This window comes from Cynocephalus volans, chromosome 12 (genome assembly GCF_027409185.1).
Source record: "Cynocephalus volans isolate mCynVol1 chromosome 12, mCynVol1.pri, whole genome shotgun sequence".
NCBI lineage: Eukaryota > Metazoa > Chordata > Mammalia > Dermoptera > Cynocephalidae > Cynocephalus > Cynocephalus volans.
Window position 1 is genome coordinate 62,982,337 of NC_084471.1, and position 20,597 is coordinate 63,002,933.

Sequence of the window (20,597 nt, forward strand, 5' to 3'; positions counted from 1 at the left end):
TCAAATGAATTAGTGTATGTGCAGTGTTTAGAGCCTTGCCCAGCTCATGGTAAATGCGACATGATTTCTAGACTGCTATTATCAATCAGTATTCTTGCTTCCTCAGTTGTGTCTTCTAGGAAGTGGCAAGCGCTCCCTTTTCCTGGAACTTGGGAAAGCAGAGAGAAGGGAGAAGGAAGCCTCTGCCCCCTTCTTGCTCTTCTTCCATTCCTGCTTCCTCCCCTCCCCCACCGAGGTTCACAGCTTCAGGACAGTAGGAGGATGTGTCTCTTTTATTGCTGTTTGGGAGTGGCATCGACCATTGTACTAATAATTCTGTTCTGCACTGAGCACCATGCCTTCTCAGCCTCACAGAAAAGACTAAGGAGGGCTGGGCTTCCTCCTTAGGGTATACCTGCCATGTGCCACTGTGCGGGGGCCAAGCCCCTCAACCCTCCCTGCAGCTCTGACTCTGCTCCTCGTCCATTCCTACCAGCTACTAAAAAGCTGGGTGTGTCCCTCTGGGGCAAAGTCTATGTCAAAAGCTTACAGGAATGGGTGTAAAAGCTGGAGATGGAAAAATAGGGACAGATGTACAGCCCATGCTGAGGTCCTGACAACTACTTGTTTGTTGGGGAAACAAAACCTCACTTTCATTTTCTTTGGGAATTCCAATTTTTTGTGGAAGAACTCCTGTCTCTGTCCTCTAATTCATCACCTTGTCCAGTCCCCATTTTAAAAATGAAGCTTACTGTAGCAATGATAGGGGAAGAGAGACATTTGGAAGAACTTCTGAAATGGGTATAGGTGGGTTGGGTGACTGAAATAGAGTCTGTGAGAAGTAGGGGTTGAGAAGAAGCACTGGGGGCAAATAGGGAGTCTTGATCCTGGCCAGGGCCTCAGTGCAGGAGGGAGAGAGCTTTCTATACCTGGCTGCAGCACAAAGTTTGCTTACACTTTCCTCCTCAGCCTTCTCTCCATCAAGCACAACTCTGTTTCCTGTCACTGCCTACTATGTGCCTTGCTTGCCCTGGTGGTCAGAGGCAGGTGGTCCTGTCCCACCCCTGTTCCCCACCCCCACCAACCATAACCCAGGGAGCAGAGGATTCCCTCGCCTTTTGCTGATAGTTTCCATCTCCCTCAGCTTGGACTAGTCCAGGCGTCTCCAAGTTTGGGGACTCTCCCTAGGGCCAGGTCATGGGGGAGAGTTCCTTTTGCCCCCACTCTACTCAAACAGTTACTGGCCCCTAATGTTGAGCAGACATCAGCAAACTGCCCCCCCCCCTTTTACTCCCAGGATCAGTAGCTCCTCTGGGTATGCCTCTCCTGCAAGGTACTGTGGGGGTGGAAGACCTTGTCCTCCTGGAACCCCTGGTGGAGGAGTCTCTGCTCAAGAACCTTCAGCTTCGCTATGAAAATGAGGAGATTTATGTGAGTGCAGTACGGGTGCCCCAGGCTGTGGGTGTGTGGCTAGAGAGCTCATGTGCTCCCACTCCTCACCTCCTCCCAACCCCCTCTGGCTCATTCACCTTTTTCCTGGCTCCAGACCTACATTGGGAATGTGGTGATCTCAGTGAATCCCTACCAACAGCTGCCCATCTATGGCCCAGAGTTCATTGCCAAATACCAGGACTATACCTTCTATGAGCTGAAGCCCCACATGTGAGTAGAGGACTAAGGGAAGGCTGACTGGGCCCCAGCTTCTTGACTGTGAGGCATCCTAATTTCCTCTATCCGTTCCCCTGAAGGGGGTTCTCCAGTTGTCCTTCCTTCCCCTGGCCCTCTGAAGGCCGCTTCCTAGGCCTGTCACTTCTTGAATAGTCTGGTCCAAGTAGAGAGAGTGGATGAACCTGGGAGCTGGGGATTGAGTGGAAGATGGTGTCTTGGACTGGCCCCACCATTGGTCATTGCCTACTTCCCCCCCCCCCAAGCTATGCACTGGCAAATGTGGCATATCAGTCACTGAAGGACCAGGACCAAGACCAGTGTATCCTCATCACAGGCGAGAGTGGAGCTGGGAAGACTGGTGAGGCACCTCTGGAACCACCCTCTTTTCTCTTTCCAAGTTAGGCCTAGTCCTGTCCCCTCTCACCCCAGAAGTTCCGTCCCAGTGTTTCCAACTCAGGGGAGTGTGAGGTGATGGGGTGACAGAAGTTACGGAGGAAGGTGGGGGGAAGGGTCGGCCATGGGCAGGTATCCACACGAGAGTTTCTTCTGCACAGAGGCTAGCAAGCTGGTGATGTCTTACGTGGCCGCTGTCTGTGGGAAAAAGGAGCAGGTTAACTCTGTGAAGGAGCAACTGCTTCAGTCAAACCCCGTGCTGGAGGGTGAGAATGCTGGTCTCTGCCTTCCCCACCTTGCTCCCCCGCCCCAGAGTTATGCAGTCCTAGACCGTCTTCTCCAATGCTCCAAAACCTCCACTCTCATTCAGCCTGAAAAATCTGAGATTGGCACAAGGACTGGAAACCCTGCTTCCTTCCCTTCTCTAGAGTCCCAGTTCTCCCCCCAGCCAGCTCACTTCTCCCCTCCTCATCTCTGCAGCTTTTGGCAATGCCAAGACCATTCGCAACAACAACTCCTCTCGATTTGTGAGTGAACATCTCCCAACCTGGGAGGAGAGGGTGTGGGGGCCTGAGAAGAGGAATGTAGTACAGTCCCCTCCTAGACAGGGTGACGAGAAGAGGAGGAAGCAAACTCTCTCTCTCTGGTCTCTCTCTGAAGGGAAAATACATGGATATTGAATTTGACTTCAAGGGATCCCCCCTCGGTGGCGTCATCACAAACTGTACGTGTCTCTGCCATTTTGTTCACCGTCTCTTTCTTCCACCTGCCCCATGGTGTCCCTTTTTGCTAATCTGTCCCTGTAGGAAGGAGGAATATTAGACTTCCAAGAGATTTCCCAAGTACTAGAGACACCAGGGATGAGGACACAATTAGAGGGAAGCTGCAGTAGCTCCCAAGCACTCAAGATGTTATTTTCTAATTCTCTGCCAGATCTGCTTGAGAAATCCCGAGTGGTGAAGCAGCTCAAAGGAGAAAGGAACTTCCACATCTTCTATCATCTACTGGCTGGAGCAGATGCACAACTACTGAGTAGGTGCCTGCCCCAGACACATGACAAAGAATCCCCAACCTCCATTCAATCCCCAGAACCCCTGGTCCCCTCTGGGACCCTGCAGCCCTCTTCCCTTGAGCATCCCAGATTTCTTCTTCCCTGCATCCCTCACCCTGAATGAACCTCACCCACCCATTGTTGGGAAGAAATCCCCTGACTCCTATGTTCTCTTCCTTTTCTAGGGTTTTATTGCCAGATATACCTTCTTGCCTGTTCATTGCTGTCATTCCTCTCTCCTGCCTGGGTTCCTCTTTCCACAAGCTGTCTTTAAACACAGAACCCTCATCTCCATCTACCTTTATTCCTGCTTTCAATTTAAGGGGCTTTATTCAGCAGGGAAGCAAGCAGGTTGCTGTAAATATTCAAGAATTTTCAACGAGCTTAGTTGAAGTTGTCCTGGGTCTACACCTGCTTCATCTAGGCCCCTGTGCCTGACTTTCTTTTTTCAGATAGCTCTATGGAGGTTTCATGCATTCATTTACTCATTCATTCATCCATTTATTCATTCATCAAACATTTCTTAATGAATGAATGAAAAAATGAATTGACCTACTGTGATCAAACATTATGCTAGCCTCTAGGGAAAAAGAGATGAGTAAGACATGGACCCTGTCCTCAAAGAACTTACAGTCTTCTAGGGATGGCAGATTTGTGAACAGGTACATTGCGATACAGTGTGATAGGTACCATCAGGCCTGTGCAGGTGGCTATAGGGAAAGAAGGTGCAGAGCCCCTTGCCTTGTCCTGGGATGGGAAAAGCCCATCCCAGCCTGGATGCTGGAGTGACCCAAGGTGGCTCTGGGTGAGTCTGGTGGAACCTCTCTAGGTATGAACACAGTGGGTGTCTGGTCCCCAAGGATCTGTCTCTTTGGTTTCTGGTTATTCTGTGCTGGACATTTGTCTATCTCCTTTCCCCCTCCTGGAGATCTCTATGATACAACAGCCCCTGCAGGACTCATCGTCTTTCTTAATTAATAGTTTTGGTCATGTTCAATTTGTCTGAATTGTAGGCACTAGTGTCTTGTTCTGGCTGATGCTGTCACCTGTTGTTTTAGGCTGACTCTGGATGAGGTCTCCCTGGCTTTCTGATTCTCTTTCCCTCCAGATACCCCTCCTTAATAGGCTCCTGTTTCAAAATTTGTGTGCCAGGGGAAGTTACCATTAAATTCTAGTTTGAGAGACATTCCCTGGTTCTCAGATAATTTGTATAACAGATAATTGACATCCCTCAAGCTTCATGATTAACCCAATCCTACCCATCTCAGGCAAACAGCTTTGACCATTCCCTTGATTCATTCATTAAAAAGAAAAAAGTTCGTGCATGCCAGCCAGGCACACAGAATGTGGAGATGTGAAACACAATCCCAACACATAAATTGTTCATTTGTGGGAAAGACAGAAAAAAACAAAACCTAGCCCATGTGATATGGGCTGGGATAGAGATTTACCTTGGGGAAATGCAAGAGAGCCATTTGGCTCAGCCTCCCAGCATCAAGGAAAACCTTCTAGAAGAGGAGTCAAGGTCAGGGAACCACACTACCTGTCCCTTTGTCAGTGCTCAGTGAACAAATAACAGATGAGCCAAGGGTGAGGTGTTGAGGCTGGGGTGGGTGGGGTGGGTGGGAGATATGTGCTTACCCTTTTCCCCTCACCTTCATCCTCTCAGAGGCACTGAGAGGATGAAGGGTTTGCTTGTTTGTTTTTATTGTTTAGAACTCTGAGGGTGGGGTAGAGAGTAAATAAGGCTTTTCTTTCATAAAAGTTGGGGGAAAGGGGAACCCGACAAGTATGAACTCCCAAACAGCCTGGGAACTAATCCTCTTCCCCACACTGGCCCTCGCAGAGGCCCTCAAGCTCGAGCAGGATACAAGTGGCTATGCCTATCTGAACTGGGACATGTCCAGAGTGGATGGAGTGGACGATGCCTCCAACTTCAGGGCTGTACAGGTAGATGCCCAGGGCGGAATAGGCTTGGGCCCTTCTGTTCCCTGAGCTCATGCTCTAGCTTTGAGAAGAGAGGTATTGGACTGGTACCATCAATTCAGCTTCTGATTTCTGCTTTCTCATTAAGAGTGCAATGACAGTAATCGGATTTTCAGAGGAGGAGATTCGACAAGTGCTAGAGGTGACGGCCCTGGTGCTGAAGTTGGGAAATGTGGAGCTGGTGGATGAGTTCCAGGCCAATGGGATACCAGCAAGTGGCATCCGTGATGGGAGAGGTCTGCACCACCCTGCTGAAGCCCCTATCCAACCTCCTGAATCTCCTATTGCAATTCATGATCTTCCACCATCTCCAGCATAACCCACCTCACCCTGGTGCAGTCCTACTCACCCCACTCCTGAGTTCTGCCTCAGACTCATCGAGAGCTCCCAATGAGGTGTATTGGAACGAGGTTTTGAAATTTGATAGACCTAGGTCTAGGACTTCTCTAAGTCTTATTGGATTCTTCTGCAAAATGGGGATAATTACACCTATTTCAAGAGATTCTCATATGAAAGTGGATAAGGCACATGAAGTGCCCAGATCCCTTCTCCTGGCCATCCACCTTGGCCATCCCCCGCCCCACCCGAGATTCCTCCAGGGCCATGTTCTGGGGTGGCTGCGATGAATTCCTCTGTGAGACCCAGGGACACCTGTCTCCCAATCAGTTTCACTTATCAGCTCTCCCTCCCTTCCCACGAGACAGCCCTCTCTCAGGCCCTGTTGTATATCCTCATCACTCCAGGTGTTCGGGAGATAGGGGAGATGGTGGGTTTGAATTCAAAGGATCTAGAGAGAGCTTTGTGCTCAAGGACCATGGAAACGGCTAAAGAAAAGGTGGTCACAGCACTGAATGTTATCCAGGTAAGAAAATCTACTGGAGGGAGCTGATTTTGAGTCTGTTTTGTGGCTGCCACACTAACTGTCTTGGCCCCATCCTACAGGCTCAGTATGCTCGGGATGCACTGGCTAAGAATATCTATGGCCGCCTCTTCACCTGGATAGTGAATCGAATCAATGAGAGCATCAAGGTGAGCGATTGCCCTCCTTCCTCCACACTCCTCTGCCTGCCTCACCTTTTTTGCCCTGGTCACCAGCTCCACAGGTTGGTTTCTGAGATGAACTGAGTGAGGATGAGGGGAGGGTACGGTTCCTTCCAATAGTGCATTATTGTGGAAATGTCACTGGATTTTTAGTTAGACAATCTGGATCCTCTACTTACCAGTCATGTGGCCTTTCAGTTTCTCAAAGATTGTGAGCCTTACTTTCTCGATCTGAAAATGGCCACTAAAAAACTAATGCCCACCTGCTTCACAGAGTTTAGTGAGGATCAGATAAAATTAGGTACATTGTTACAATATGATCCAGCAGTTCCATTCATTCCTCGGTATATATCCAAGAAAACTGAAAACAGATGTCCTCACAAACACCTGTACAAATGTTCATAGAGGTATTATTCATAATAGCCAAAAAGTAGAAAGAACACAAATGTCCATCAACTGATGAATGGATAAACAAAATGGTATATCCGTACAACAGAATGGTATTTGGTCATAAAAAGAAATGAAGTACTGATACATGATACATACATTGATGAACCTCAAAAACATTATACTGAGTGAAAGAAGCCAGACACAAAAGACCGTGTTTTGTATGATTCCATTTATATGAAATGTCCAGAATAGGCAAATCCATAGATATGGAAAGTAGAGCAGTGATTGCCAGGGGTTGGAGGGGCGGGAAATGGAGAGACACTGCTAATGGATACAGGATTTTTTTGAGGGGGTGACGAAAATGTTCTAGAATTAGGTAGTGGTGATGGTTGTACAACCTTTGGAATATACTAAAAAAAACCACTGAATTGCACATGGTATGTGAATTGTATTCAATAAAGCTGTTATTAAAAATTATCTGTATGAAAATGCCATTCACGTAGACGCAATTACTGAAAGGCAGCAGGGTAAGTTGGGATCTGAATCTAGGCTTGAGTAAATGTTTAGCCCTTTTGAAATTTGATTTTTTCATCTGTAAAATGGGAATAATCATACCTTTTAAGGCTATGATAAGGCTTAATTTTAAATAAGGACATGGAATTTTTTGTAAAATGCTCTACAGATATATTATCCTGAGAGGATTTTAATGTCTTTCTACCTTATACCACGGGAGCACCATCCTAGAATGTATTTGCATCTTCCTTTTCCTCCTCCCTCCCTCCCTTCCTTCCTTCCTTCATATCCACTAGCATATGGAAAAGGAAGGATAATAAAATCACAACAGTTTCTTTCCATCTTGGTCAAGCTCACTCGAGTTCTGTTTGCCCCCTACTCTATCCTCATCTGCTCCAGAAGGGCCTGGCCTGGTGCTCAGAGGGACCCTGTCCTCAGATTTATCTTTCCCTTCAGGTGGGCACTGGGGAGAAGACGAAGGTAATGGGAGTCCTGGATATCTACGGCTTTGAGATATTAGAGGTGAGAGAGCCTCAGCCAACCTCAGCACTCTGCTTCTAGGGTTGGAGGTGGGCAGGCTCACAGGGGGGATGTGAGAGAGGCAGGGCTGAGAGGGAGAAAGGGTCTTAGGGTGAGCTGGTCTCTCTCTTTAACCTGTGTACCCTCCCTTAGGACAATAGCTTTGAGCAATTTGTGATCAACTACTGCAATGAGAAGCTGCAGCAGGTGTTCATCGAAATGACCCTGAAAGAGGAGCAAGAGGAATATAAGAGAGAGGTAAATTAAGTCTTCCCCTTACTTCCCTTCTCTTAAATGACTTCTAGGCATATGCCAGATCTTCCTTTCTCCTTGATCACAATTTTCTCTAAATTGTCCCCACAAATGACAAAAAGCTTCCTTTGAGCAGCTAAACATTCCAGCCTTACCAAGTACCCCTAATTCTCTGCCCTCTGTCCTCCTTTTCTCCAGTTTCCCACTCCAGGCCAGGCAAGGCAGGGGGCAAGTTGATGGAAGGGTGTAAGTGTGGAGAGTCTTGACAAGAGTGAAGTGACAGCTGTGCTTGTACTATGACAGACCGTGAGCCAAATTTAGAAGGGACATTTCTCCTGGGCTTGACACCCTACCCCATCCCTTTCTATGTCCTTCTCTAACATCTCAGAATCCATTGTCCCCTCTGGGCCCTGGCTGATGTTACTGTCCGCTCTTGTAGCACCCAGATCCCAGACTTCCTCACCAGAAGTGCCCCATGGTTCCAATTTTCCACAGTCCTTCCCTGATTCAGTGTAAACCTCTGTTTTCTATGGCTAGGTGTTAGAAAACCTCCCCGATTGAGCTAATCCACCCCAAAGTGTAAATGGCTGAATCTCACTCATCAAAACCCTCCCAGGGATGTTCCCTTGTGAGCTCTCAAGAATCTGTTATGGCAGAATTTCAGGCAATGTGGTCACAACATGTGGAAAAGATTTTTTAGTTGTTTTGCATGTTTTTATGTTAGCAATTTACATTATCAAATAGATAATACATTTCCATGCTTCAAAATTCAAAAAGCTTAAGAAGGTATATAAAGAAAGGTCTCTCTCCACCCCTGCCCCCCAACCTGTTACTTCCCCTCCCCATGCAGAGGCAATCAAGATGTACCTCCTTCCAGAGGTCTCTTACATGTATACAAGCAAATCTGTAAATATATTTTTCCACAAAATTTATACAAATTGCAGTAAATACACTCTGTTCTGCACCTTGTTTTCATCGCTTACCAAGAGGTATTTCTATATCAGTATATATATTCTTTTTTCAAATCCATAGGATTGTAAGAATATCATAATTCATTTAACTGATTGGGGAAGGCATTTGGGGGATGAAATGGGAGGGAAACTTTACTTAATTTCACTCTGCTTTCTCTAAAGACCTGTGAGGGAGGAGGGAAAGAAAGGCTTATGCTCCCCAGCCACACCTGGGAATGACCTCAGCCTGGGACACCTGACCCTTGGATGGGATCAGGAGCTATCCTGCCTGTAGACATGATGCCCGGCAAGTTCCCATAGTAGAGAATAACCATCTTTGGATCTTCTGCTTCTGTACCATTCTTGCCTTTTAAAAAATTATACAGTCCCAAAGTGTCATGTAGATCAATGGTTCTTAAAGTGCGGTCCTGGACCAGTAGCAGCAGTATCACCTGGAATGTGTTGGAAATGCAAATTTCCCAGACCCGTTGACTCAGAAACTTGGGGGGGGGGCCAGCAATCTATGTTTTAACAAGCCCTCTAGTGATTGTGATGTACACTCAAGTTTGAGAATCACTGATGTAGATCTTCGGAGATGCATAAAATTAGCTTTGTCATTTGATTACAAATTCTCACTCATGTGCTCTGATTTTATAGTTTATTGCCAGAGTAGTGTAGCTATTTGCTTTTCCACATACACATGGATCATTTCCCACTCCCACACTTGGGTAATCTCTATCCCAATCTCCACCCAACATATTACACTGCTTTCTCCACCCTACACCACCCATGGGGCTCTTTGTGTTGTCTTTCCCTTTCTCACAGATGCTCTGGTTCCTCCCATGTGTCTGTCCACCCACCTCACAAATTCTCCACCCTCCCTTGGAGGGATGGGGACATAAATGGGAACCATACCAAGGACCCTCTGAACTATGGGGCTTTTTTTTTTTTTAATCTCATGCACACACTTATTCATGCCGAGAAGTCCACGGTACTTATACAAGTATACAGTTATGTTCCATGTTCCCGTCTAACACAGCTTGCTTAAATTTACAGGCAGACTGATGTTTCATCTCATGTGCATTCCAAGTAAAGCTGGTTAATGATGACCATGAGTAGGTGCAGGACTTGAACCTTTCAAAGCTTTACTTCTTTTATCAGCACTCCTAATTTTATAAACGATGAAGCCCATCAACCCCATTCCTACCCAAATTTCCTGGTAAACTTGGGTATAGTAAGGCTTCATGGTGATCCAAACATTTTTAATAATGCTTTGAAGCATCTCGGTGAAATGAACTATGGGGCTTTCTGATGGTCCTTTGTGGCATGGGCGAAAGGAAGTCTGGGTCTGGTGAGGTCTTTGGAGACTTATCTTGGACCCGCTCCCTATAATTTATTATGTCTCCCTTTGCCAGGGTATACCATGGACAAAGGTGGACTACTTTGATAACAGTATCATCTGTAACCTCATTGAGCATGTGAGTTATCTTTTTCTTATCTCTGGGATCTCCCCTACCAGACTACCTGAACATCCTTCCCCTGTCTCTCTCCCCGTTACCCCACTTGGTAAAGATGGTAAAGAGGGCAAAGGATGAGAGGGGGCCAAGGGGGCAGCAGTGAGAATGCAGACATTGTGGAGGACCAGGCGTAGGTTGAGCTGATCTTGTTCTCTTGACCCAGAATCAGCAAGGTATCCTGGCCATGCTGGATGAGGAGTGCCTGCGGCCTGGCGTGGTCAGTGACTCCACCTTCCTAGCAAAGCTAAACCAGCTCTTCTCCAAGCATGGTCACTATGAGAGCAAAGTCACACAGAATGCCCAGCACCAGTATGACCACACCATGGGCCTCAGCTGCTTCCGCATCTGCCACTATGCAGGCAAGGTAATATGGCGGGGCCAGAGGGTAAAGAGTAGGGCCTGGGCACAGGCTGAAGGCAGTGGGGGAGGAACTGAGGGGAGGTGAGAGCCAGAAATACTTCACCTTGAGCCTGGGAGGGCCAAGGGCTGGGACAAGGTTGTGGGGCCTCCAAACCTATAGCTGCACCTCTACAGGTGACATACAACGTGACCAGCTTTATTGACAAGAATAATGACCTACTCTTCCGAGACCTGTCCCAGGCCATGTGGAAGGCTCAGCACCCCCTCCTTCGGTCCTTGTTCCCTGAGGGCAATCCCAAGCAGGCATCTCTTAAACGCCCCCCAACTGCTGGGGCCCAGTTCAAGAGTTCTGTGGCCGTACTCATGAAGAACCTGTATTCCAAGAACCCCAACTATATCAGGTGACATGCTGGCACACAGGGGAACATGATACATGGCATGTATAGAATTCACATGCCTTCCAACATGTTCATGTGCGGGGGAGGGGCATCTCTGGAATAAGAGTATCAGAGGCCCTTTCCTCATGGAAAACAGAGCCAGATGAAGAGCTGAGAGTCCTGTAGGGGGAAGAGCATCAGATTTGGTAGGGGCCATACAGTAGTGAGTAAAACTGGGAAGGCCAGTGTGTCTACTTCCTCTGAAATTTTTCAACTTAGGGGAATGCATGCAGAATAGGGGTGTAGAAACGAAGGTGGGTTACACTGGCAATTGTGTCAGCTCCTGCAGCCTGTGCCTTGCTCCACTTCCCACCCAGGTGCATAAAGCCCAATGAGCATCAGCAGCGAGGTCAGTTCTCCTCAGAGTTGGTGGCAATCCAGGCTCGGTACCTGGGGCTGCTGGAGAATGTGCGGGTACGACGGGCAGGCTATGCCTATCGCCAGGGGTATGGGCCCTTCCTGGAAAGATACCGACTGCTGAGCCAAAGCACTTGGCCTCACTGGAATGGGGGAGACCGGTAAGACTCAGTGGGGAGACTGGGGAGCAGGGAAGGGCATTGTAGGGAACATCTCTGGGGTAAGAGACTGGAGATGCCATTCACATCTGCTGAAGCTCGGTAAATGGATACTTGGGGAAATGAATTAGCACTTCTCAGAGTCTGAATGGAGCTAGGAGAAAGGTGGAAGAGGAACCTCTCCTGAGATGCCCCTCTGCAGCTTTCCCCCATCTGCTCCTGTAGGGAGGGGATCGAGAAGGTCCTGGAGGAATTGAGCGTGTCCTCAGAGGAACTGGCATTTGGGAAGACAAAGATCTTCATTAGAAACCCCAAGACTGTGAGTTAGAGAGTGTACTTGCATTTTGCGGAGATGGAGGGCAGAAGAGTTGAGAGCTCACCTGAGCAGGAGGCTGGGGGGCAGGGGAGCATTTATAACTTGGAATGGGTAGTGGATGAGGAAGTCTCCTACCTGCAGGGATGTTATCCCTGGGAAATGAATCCTCAGGTTCCCACCCTGCCCTTAGCCTTGGGAGCTAGGTGTGCTACATGGCCCTCTCCGAGTGCCTCCGCCTAAAGCAGAACTCCTTGATGGTTGGGGTGATGTGCAGCTTATGTTTGACTTCCCAACACCTAGCACAGTTAGAGTGCAGTAAATGCTTGTTAAATGAATGAATAAATGAATAAACTAAGAAGACAAAGGGATGATCAAATAAGATGCTGGCTGGCAAGCCTTTAATACTGTGGGATGCAGGATGAGAGACACTGTTCCCCTAGACCAGCCTTTCTGTCCCACACTTTGACCTCTTCACAGCTTTTCTACCTAGAAGAGCAGAGGCGCCTTAGACTCCAACAGCTGGCCACACTCATACAGAAGAGTTACCGAGGCTGGCGCTGTCGCACCCACTACCAGCAGATGCGAAAGAGCCAGATCCTCATTTCTTCTTGGTTTCGGGGCAACATGGTACGGTCACCCCAAAGTCCCAACCCCTTCACTCTAATAGCTAGGGTGAGAGATGGTTCAGAAGGTGGTGTTTTTCTAACAGCTCCAATGTTTTCTGCAGCAAAAGAAATGCTATGGGAAGATGAAAGCATCAGCGCTGTTGATCCAGGCTTTTGTGAGAGGATGGAAGGTAATGGGGAATGGGAGAGGGGTTTCCTCCCCACACTGGCTTTCTGCTGCTCTTTCTCCCCAGCAGCCGGCACAATTCAGGAGGAATTGCAGTCTTGCCTGCACCCAGGCCAGACCTCTGTGTGATGGCCCATCCATGTGTGGGTGTATGTCTGGGAATACGGATGCCTGTTGGGGAGATCTGTATATATGTCTGGGTGTGTCTCTGACTTGGCAGCAGAGCTCTGCCTTCTGCTTTTAGGGTCCTCCTCACTGTTAACTTGTCTGACTTTACTCCCTCCCTTTCAACTAATAATGCTCTTTGTCTTACTCTGTTCTTTGTGTGGTTGAAAAAATAATATATCCTCTTTTAGAATCAATCTTCACTTTGGCTCCTTTCTTGTATGTCCCTGCCAGGCCCGCAAGAATTATCGAAAATATTTCCGGTCAGGGGCTGCCCTCATCTTGGCAAATTTCATCTACAAGAGCATTGTAAGTGGTAGGGGCTAGGGTGGGGCTTGAGGCTAGGGTGGGAGAGGGGGGGGGTGGTGGAGGTGGATGAGGGAGAAACAGGTTTGGAAAAGCTGAAGATGTGGGGTTGAGAGAAGGCAACTGAAAGCTTTCACCCAAAAGCTTCCTCAATCTGTGTGTACTGAAGTCCTAGAGGGGATGGGCAGCACCCTGCAGGGAGCAGGCCCGCACGCCTTAGCTCAGGAGCAGAATCGGACAGCGTTTTGCTTGAATGGACAGTGCAGGCAACCTTGTGGCAGGAAGGGGTCCCAGCACACCCACCATCTGGCCCACAAGTGAATAGGTTTGAGAAGAGACTGGGGCTGGATGTTTAACAACAGTTGAAGAGTTCAAGCCTCATTGAAGAACAGAGTGAAGACATGCATAGGGTTAACTAGCCCAACCTTCAAGATCCCTTTTAGGGTTGGGGTGAGGGTTGAGAATCATTTCTTTCTCCTATCCACTCTGAAACAATAGCAGGCAAGTCACAAAGTAAATGTCAGGGAGGACCTATCTTAATTCTGGAGGACTTGGGTCAGTATGGGCAGGAAGAAGCCAGAACCAGGTTTGCACATTCAAATTATGGGCAGTTTCCAGTGGGAGAAAAACAGACCGAGAAGAGTCATTTCTGGAGACGTCTGTCAGGTAGCAATGATACCTCTGAGAGGTGTTGGAAGGAAACAAGGGAGAGAGCAGCACTTACAAAGAAACCCTGAGAAAGGCCAGAGAGAGGGAGGAAGAGCAGGGATCTTGGACAGAGAACTGGAGTAAATTAAAACTGACCTCCGCTGATTTGATTTTTGACAGTCACTAGGACCCTTACTAAGTAGGCTCATTCAGACATGACACACATTCACTTGAAGCTCCTCTTTGTTGTTCAAGAGGCTGGATCTCTCAGCTAAATAGAGGATCGGGAGTTCTGGAGCTCTGGGCCTCTTCATTGCCTCCCTGAGCCCTCATTTCTTCCTCCCTTCCCAGGGAAGTTCCATCTTCCCAGGCCTCTTTCTGCCTGATCTTCTCTCATGCTGGCTCCAGTGTGTCTGCCTTTCTTCCCAGAGTACGTGCTCTCTTGCTACATACCTAAGACCTGTAGTGTGATTTCGCTCTTATCTCCTGACTGGCCCTTCTTCCACCTGTATATTATCAGGTGCTGCTGAATGTCAACCCAGGAGTTGCTGGGTTTAGACCAATATTTCAATAGACCACACCCCCCACAGAAGCATGCTGAGGCTACTGGGCATTGATTCCCCCAGTGTTTCTGACTGTTTTCCATAGTTTGCCAATGCCAGTCTCCATTATCTTTTGAATACCTAACTATGTGCTTAGTTCTTTACATGCATTAACTCTAATGTTCTCAACAACCCTGTGAGATAGTTCCTTTTCTTTCTCCCGCTTTATAAGTAAAAAACTATGGAGTTCCACAGAAGGTAAATGGTAGAGCTAGGACACAAACTATTTGACTCCAGAGCTTTTAACCATGGCCTGAGACTGCACCCCTCTAATAGGGACCTGGGCAACCCACAGACCTGGGCAGACCTGGGGATAGGAGGGCTTCATATGGAAGGGCAGAACTTTCTAGATCTGGAAAAAACAAACAGTAACAGGAAGAAAACCCTCAGAGGCTCCACACTGATTGGAACAAAGGGGATTATGGGAGATGCTTAGGAATGTTTGTTGAATTAAATCAAACCAGACAAAGGACTAGGGCCTCCAGGGTGATTGGAGGCCCCCCTAGGCCCAGATCCTGCGGACAAAGCCCTCTAGACCCATAGTGGAAGCTACAAAGAGCTTGGGTAGTTCTGCAGAATTACAGCAATATACTCTGTGCTCTACCTTTTGTGTTTTTTAACCTAATGTCTTGGTGAAATGTTTCCATAAAAATTCCAAACGTTTGGGGCCAACCCTGTGGCGCACTCGGGAGAGTGCAGCGCTGGGAGCGCAGCGACGCTCCTGCCGCAGGTTCGGATCCTATATAGGAATGGCCGGTATGCTCACTGGCTGAGTACCGGTCACGAAAAAGACAAAAAAAAAAAAAAAAAAAAAAAAATTCCAAACATTTGGAAATGCCCAAGATCAAGTCATTTCCTATATCTTCTATAATTCTATATCATAAACAAACAGGGTGCTAGGTGTAGGTGCTCCCTGGGAAAAAACTGGGGGCGACTGAACAGTCACATGCCATGGATAAAAGTTGATTGGGTCCCAGAACAGGGAAAATAAAAATGAAGCTAAAAAGGACATGTTTAGAAGTTTATAAAGGATATGTAGAGAAATTTTAGTATGGATCACCGTTGGATGAGTGTTTCTAATTAATGTTGATTTACTTAGATGTGGTGATAGAGTTATGATAATGTAAGAGAATGTCTCAGTTCTTGGAAGATGCATGCTGAAGTGTTAGGGGAAAATGTCATGATATCTGTAACCTACTTTAGGATGGTATGATAGCAAGGATTTGTGTATATGTGTGTATCTATGTATTTATATGCATAAATATATGTGTGTATGTGTGTGTTAGAGCACATATGAGAGAACACACAGACCTATTTGCTGACCTATCTGATGTTAACATCAATTGGTGAATTTAGGTGAGGGGTATACAGTATACAGATGTTCATTGTACTGTTTTCTCAACTTTCCCGCAAATTTGAAAACTTTCCAAATAAAAAATAAGCTATATTAAATAAAAAAAAAAACAGTGTAAGTCAGATTATGTAACTCTTCTGCTTAAAACCCTCTAATGGTATTCCATTTCACTCAGAGTAAAAGCCTAGATCTTCACCATAGCCTGCAAGGCCCTTTGTGATCTGTCCCTGACCAACTCTCTGATCTTCTCTCCTCTTGCTCAATTTACTCCAGCCATGCTGACTTTCTAAATACTTCTGGAATGTGCTACCACTTATTCCTGCCTCAGGGCCTGCTTCTTTGCATCACAGCAGATATCATTATCTGACATTACATTATATATTTATTTGCTTGTGGCCTGCCCCTTCCCCAGCCCCCAGTAGAATGTGAGCCCAATGAGAATCAAGACTTTGTTCTGTTCACTGCTGGGTCCCACTACCTAGAACGGTGCCAGGCACGGAGTAGACACTCAATAAATGTGAATGATGAAAAAAATTCAAGATCTGGATGCTGACTCCTAAGGACTCACTGTTTAGAAGAGGAAGGAGATTTTATATATATATAAACAAATGACCATACTACAAAGACAGAGGTATAGACAAAATGCTATGGAGCTTCAAAGAAAGGAGAGGCAAACCATGGCCTGTGGAATTAAGGAGGGTTTTGAGCCAAATCTCAAAGGATGGGTTGAAGCTAGGTTGGCAGAGTGTAGCTAAGAGAGCAGCATGAGCTGAAGCACAGAGTGATACTGCGTAAGCTAGGAGGAGGGCATGACAAGGAGTCCCGTCTTGTTGGTGTGCAGGGCATCCTCATGCATGATGAGATGGGGCTCTAAGTGGAGGACTTTGAATGGCAAGCAGAGGTATTTGGACTTAACCAATCAGACAGGAGGAGAGATTTGGTATCTACGCAATAGCCAAGTGGCATCCAACTGTAGGCAATTGTGAGCTGAGAGAATAGGAAGCTACAGGAGCAAAATATTGAGACCAGCTTTCATATTGGTTTCTCCCACCTCACTGCCCTGGGTAGCAGGTCTCTGGTTGGAATGAATCCTTCTCCAATCTCCCATTCATGCTCTTATCTCCCGGCCGTAAGCCTACACTTCACACTGAAAGAGATCTAGAAGGTGACTCCCTTCTATCTTTTCAGTTCTGCTTGTTGTTTCTCATTATGTCTGATCTTCCTGCTTTTAAGTGGCAGGATGTCTGTGCAAATTTGCCTGTCAGAAAGTGTTTCTCCACATCATTCCACTCTCAATCCCCCTGCTCCCAATCCAGGCACAGAAATTCCTCCTGGGGCTGAAGAACAATTTGCCATCCACCAATGTCTTGGACAACCAGTGGCCTGCTGCCCCTTACAAGTGCTTCAGCACAGCTAACCGGGAGCTGCAGAAGCTCTTCTACCAATGGAAGGTGAGTGGGGCCCAGGCTCCTCTCCTCTCATTTGTTCTTTTTTTTCCTCCCTCTGATTTTCCTCTTCTGCTTCTTTCTTCTACTTTTTCCTATTTTTTTTTTATTGTGGTAAGTTATACATAATATAAAATTTACCATTTTAACCATTTTTAAGTGTACAGTTCAGTGGCATTAAGTACATTCACATTGCTGTTCAATTATCACCACCGTCCATCTCCACACTTTTTTTCATCACCCCCATCTGAAACTGTCTACCCATTAAGCAATAACTCCCCATTTCCCCAGCCCCTGATAACCTATAATCTACTTTCTATTTCTATGAATTTGACTACTGTAGGTACCTCATGTAAGTGAGAATCATACAATACTTGTCCTTGTGTATCCAGCTTATTTCACTCAGCATAACATCATTTGTTCTTTTATTCGGGAAATACTTATTAAGCACATGTCTGGGACTAAGGCTTGCCCTCTGTGCTAGGCATACAGCCCTCATGATGTTTGCATTTGAGTGCTTCCATTCCCTTCCTCCAGCATCCCTCAGTTCCCTTCCTCCTCCTCAAAGGTCCTCCAGCCCCTGCCTCTCCCTGGAGTGTCTAGTGCCTGTCCTTTCCCCCTGTGTCTCTCTTCTCCCCTAGTACATCCCCAGCACTGCTCTCTGCCTCTGTGATCTTAGCTCTTGTCTGTCTGTTCTCACAGTGCAAGAAGTTCCGGGATCAGCTGTCTCCAAAGCAGGTAGAGATACTGAGGGAAAAGCTCTGTGCCAGTGAACTGTTCAAGGGCAAGAAGGCTTCATACCCCCAGAGGTGAGGGCCTCCCAGACTCTATACAGCCAGTTCCATCAAGCAGTTGTTCTCAGACTTGAGCCTGCCTCAGAATCACCTGAAAGGACTGTTAACATCCATATGCCATGTCCCTCCTCAGAGTCTCTGTTTCAGCAGGTCTTGAGAGGGGGGCCCTAAAATGTGCCTTTCAAACAAGTCCTGGTGGTGCTGATGTTGGTCCTGGACCACGCTCTGTGAACCACCGAGACAGAGGATACCGAGGAGGGTGGGAGAAGGGAATGGGAAGATTAAGATGAAAACTACGGGGGGTGTGGGGAGGCTCAGGGTCTTTTCTCTACTGCATGCCTCCCCTGTGTCCTCAGTGTCCCTATTCCATTCCACGGTGACTACATTGGGCTGCAAGGGAACCCCAAGCTGCAAAAGCTGAAGGGTGGGGAGGAAGGGCCTGTTCTGGTGGCAGAGACTGTGAAGAAGATCAATCGTGGCAATGGCAAGGTAAAGGCCTTCGCTCTAAACTCTCTACAGCCTGCTCCGGAGCTGTGGGGCTGGCAGCTGGAAAGCCGATAAGCAGCGTGTGCTCTGCTGAGTGGAGTGGGTGGGGGGTAATCCTGCTTTTCCTCACCCTTTCCTGTTCCATTACTAGAGTTCTCCTCGGATTCTCCTCCTGACCAAGGGGCATGTGATTCTCACAGACATCAAGAAGTCCCAGGACAAAACTGTTATTGGGCTGGACAGTTTGGCTGGGGTGTCAGTCACCAGCCTCAAGGATGGGCTCTTTAGCTTGCATCTGAGTGAGGTATCAGAACTGGGTGGGGGCAGGGCCTTAAACTGGAGAAGGTGGTAGTGGGGACTTACCTCTCACTCTGGGCCTTTGATGTCCCTCGGGCTCCTGAGGAGGAAAAAAAAAACGAATCCCTTCCCTGTTATTTCTCCCTCTTTCTAAGATGTCATCACTGGGCTCCAAGGGGGACTTCCTGCTGGTCAGTGAACATGTGGTTGAACTGCTGACCAGAATGTACCGAGCTGTGCTGGATGCCACCCAGAGGCAGCTTCCAGTCACTGTGACTGAGAAGTAAGGCCATGAGCTGGGCGTGAGGGATGGCTTGGGGCAGATGACCAGGGTGATGGTCACTGTGACCGAGGAAATTCATACAATCAGAAAAAGTGAAGCATGCTATGTCAGGGCAGAGCTTGGAGGTGTTTCTTAGTCCCCCCACCCAAGTTCTCTGGGGCCTCAAGTCATCTGACAAGGGGTGGGAAGGATGTACAGTGTACTTGCTTCAGGGAAATGAGGGGGCCCATCATGGAAATGCAGAGTGAGGGTGAGGGGATGGGGGCACTAGCTATGCTTTTTCTGTCTGTTCCCCTCCAGATTCTCAGTGAGGTTCAAGGAGAGCAGTGTGGCAGTTAAAGTCATCCAGGCCCCTGGAGGTGGTGGGAACAGCAAGCTAAGCTGCAAGAAGAAGGGGAGTCATCTGGAGGTGACCGTGCAGTGAGGAGGTGGGAGCCTAACACAGGGAGGCAGCTTCTTCCTCCTGGACCAGCACTAATGCCCCTCTGCCTGCCTTTGTGGGAGAATCTCATGTCTCACCCCTCTGATCATAGGGTGGGGACTGGAGATTGGAGAACCCTTGAAGAGGACCTTTCTTCTCACAAATCCTTCCAGTCCTGTCCCCTAAATGTAGCTTTCTCCCACCTTTAGTCTCTTGGCCCACTTAATAAAACATGTGATTTCCAAAGATTTGGTCAGTGTGTGTGAGTCCCTGTTCCCCCCATCTTCTCACCCAGTTGTACTTACACCCCCCGCCTCCCCTAATCCTTTCCCCTCCCCAGGCTCCTTGGAGCTAGCTAGTACAAATAATAAAAATGGAAAAGAAGGGAAATTTTCTCTGGGGTCCTTGACCAGCTGAGCTCTGGTGGGGTGTGGAGAGACTGGGGTGGGGGCGGGGGAGTCAGGGATGATGCTCAGGTCACAGGTGGCCAATGGGCTGATTCATTAAGTGTGTCCCTGGAGGGAAGAAGTACGGATCCGTGTATTGGCAGAAACTGGGATTCTTTGGAGATTAAGCCTGAAAAGAGGTCCAAGTTTGGAGGGCTCATGCAAGCTGAGGTAAGCCAGGGAATGCAGGGTCCCCTGCACCCAGGGGCTCAACTGACCCCCACCCCCATCTCAGCACGGGGCTGCATCACACCTGCCTCCCTGGCACCCCCATCCTTTCCATACACCCGAGATGCCAGGCTGTTCCCAACAGTTATCTTGCGAATCACTGTGCCACAGCTGGGGCCTGCAGCTGGTGGTACTTGACAAGGGGGAAGCTCCCCAACCCAGATTTTTCCATCCTTGTGACTAGGCCCCTTTCTCTTCATTTATTTTCCCTGTGTCATCATCATTATCTTTTACTCAGTCTCCAACTGTCTCACACCATCTCATTGTCCCCGATTCTGTGGGCTCTGACTAATACTAATACGTAATATTTTTGTATAATGCTGTAAATATTTTTCTACTCCCCTTCATGTCTATTTCCTCAGACTATCTTGTCTCAGCTTCTCAACATTGCAGTCTCTACCTTTGGGGAACAAGCTGCTCATATATTCACAGTAAAATTTAGA

At 47.7% G+C, this 20,597-nt stretch overlaps 2 protein-coding genes across 2 annotated transcripts; one reads left to right on the top strand and one right to left on the bottom strand.

Moving 5' to 3' along the window:
* Positions 1–1,296: 1,296 nt before the first annotated feature.
* On the top strand, positions 1,297–19,483 carry MYO1A (myosin IA). Its single transcript, XM_063075125.1, has 27 exons — positions 1,297–1,410; positions 1,526–1,641; positions 1,911–2,005; positions 2,202–2,306; positions 2,521–2,567; positions 2,701–2,764; positions 2,974–3,072; positions 4,938–5,041; positions 5,166–5,313; positions 5,821–5,939; positions 6,020–6,106; positions 7,478–7,543; positions 7,694–7,798; positions 10,158–10,220; positions 10,423–10,623; positions 10,794–11,020; positions 11,374–11,574; positions 11,797–11,890; positions 12,365–12,514; positions 12,615–12,683; positions 13,079–13,153; positions 17,071–17,205; positions 17,902–18,008; positions 18,350–18,482; positions 18,631–18,783; positions 18,932–19,059; positions 19,360–19,483. The coding sequence occupies exons 1-27, from the start codon at positions 1,297–1,299 to the stop codon at positions 19,481–19,483; spliced, it is 3,129 nt and encodes a 1,042-aa protein (XP_062931195.1).
* Positions 9,842–10,027, bottom strand: LOC134391542 (ATP synthase subunit ATP5MJ, mitochondrial). Its single transcript, XM_063115520.1, has one exon. It carries the CDS (start codon positions 10,022–10,024, stop codon positions 9,842–9,844), a length of 183 nt encoding a protein of 60 aa, XP_062971590.1. The 5' UTR covers positions 10,025–10,027.
* Positions 19,484–20,597: the final 1,114 nt, after the last annotated feature.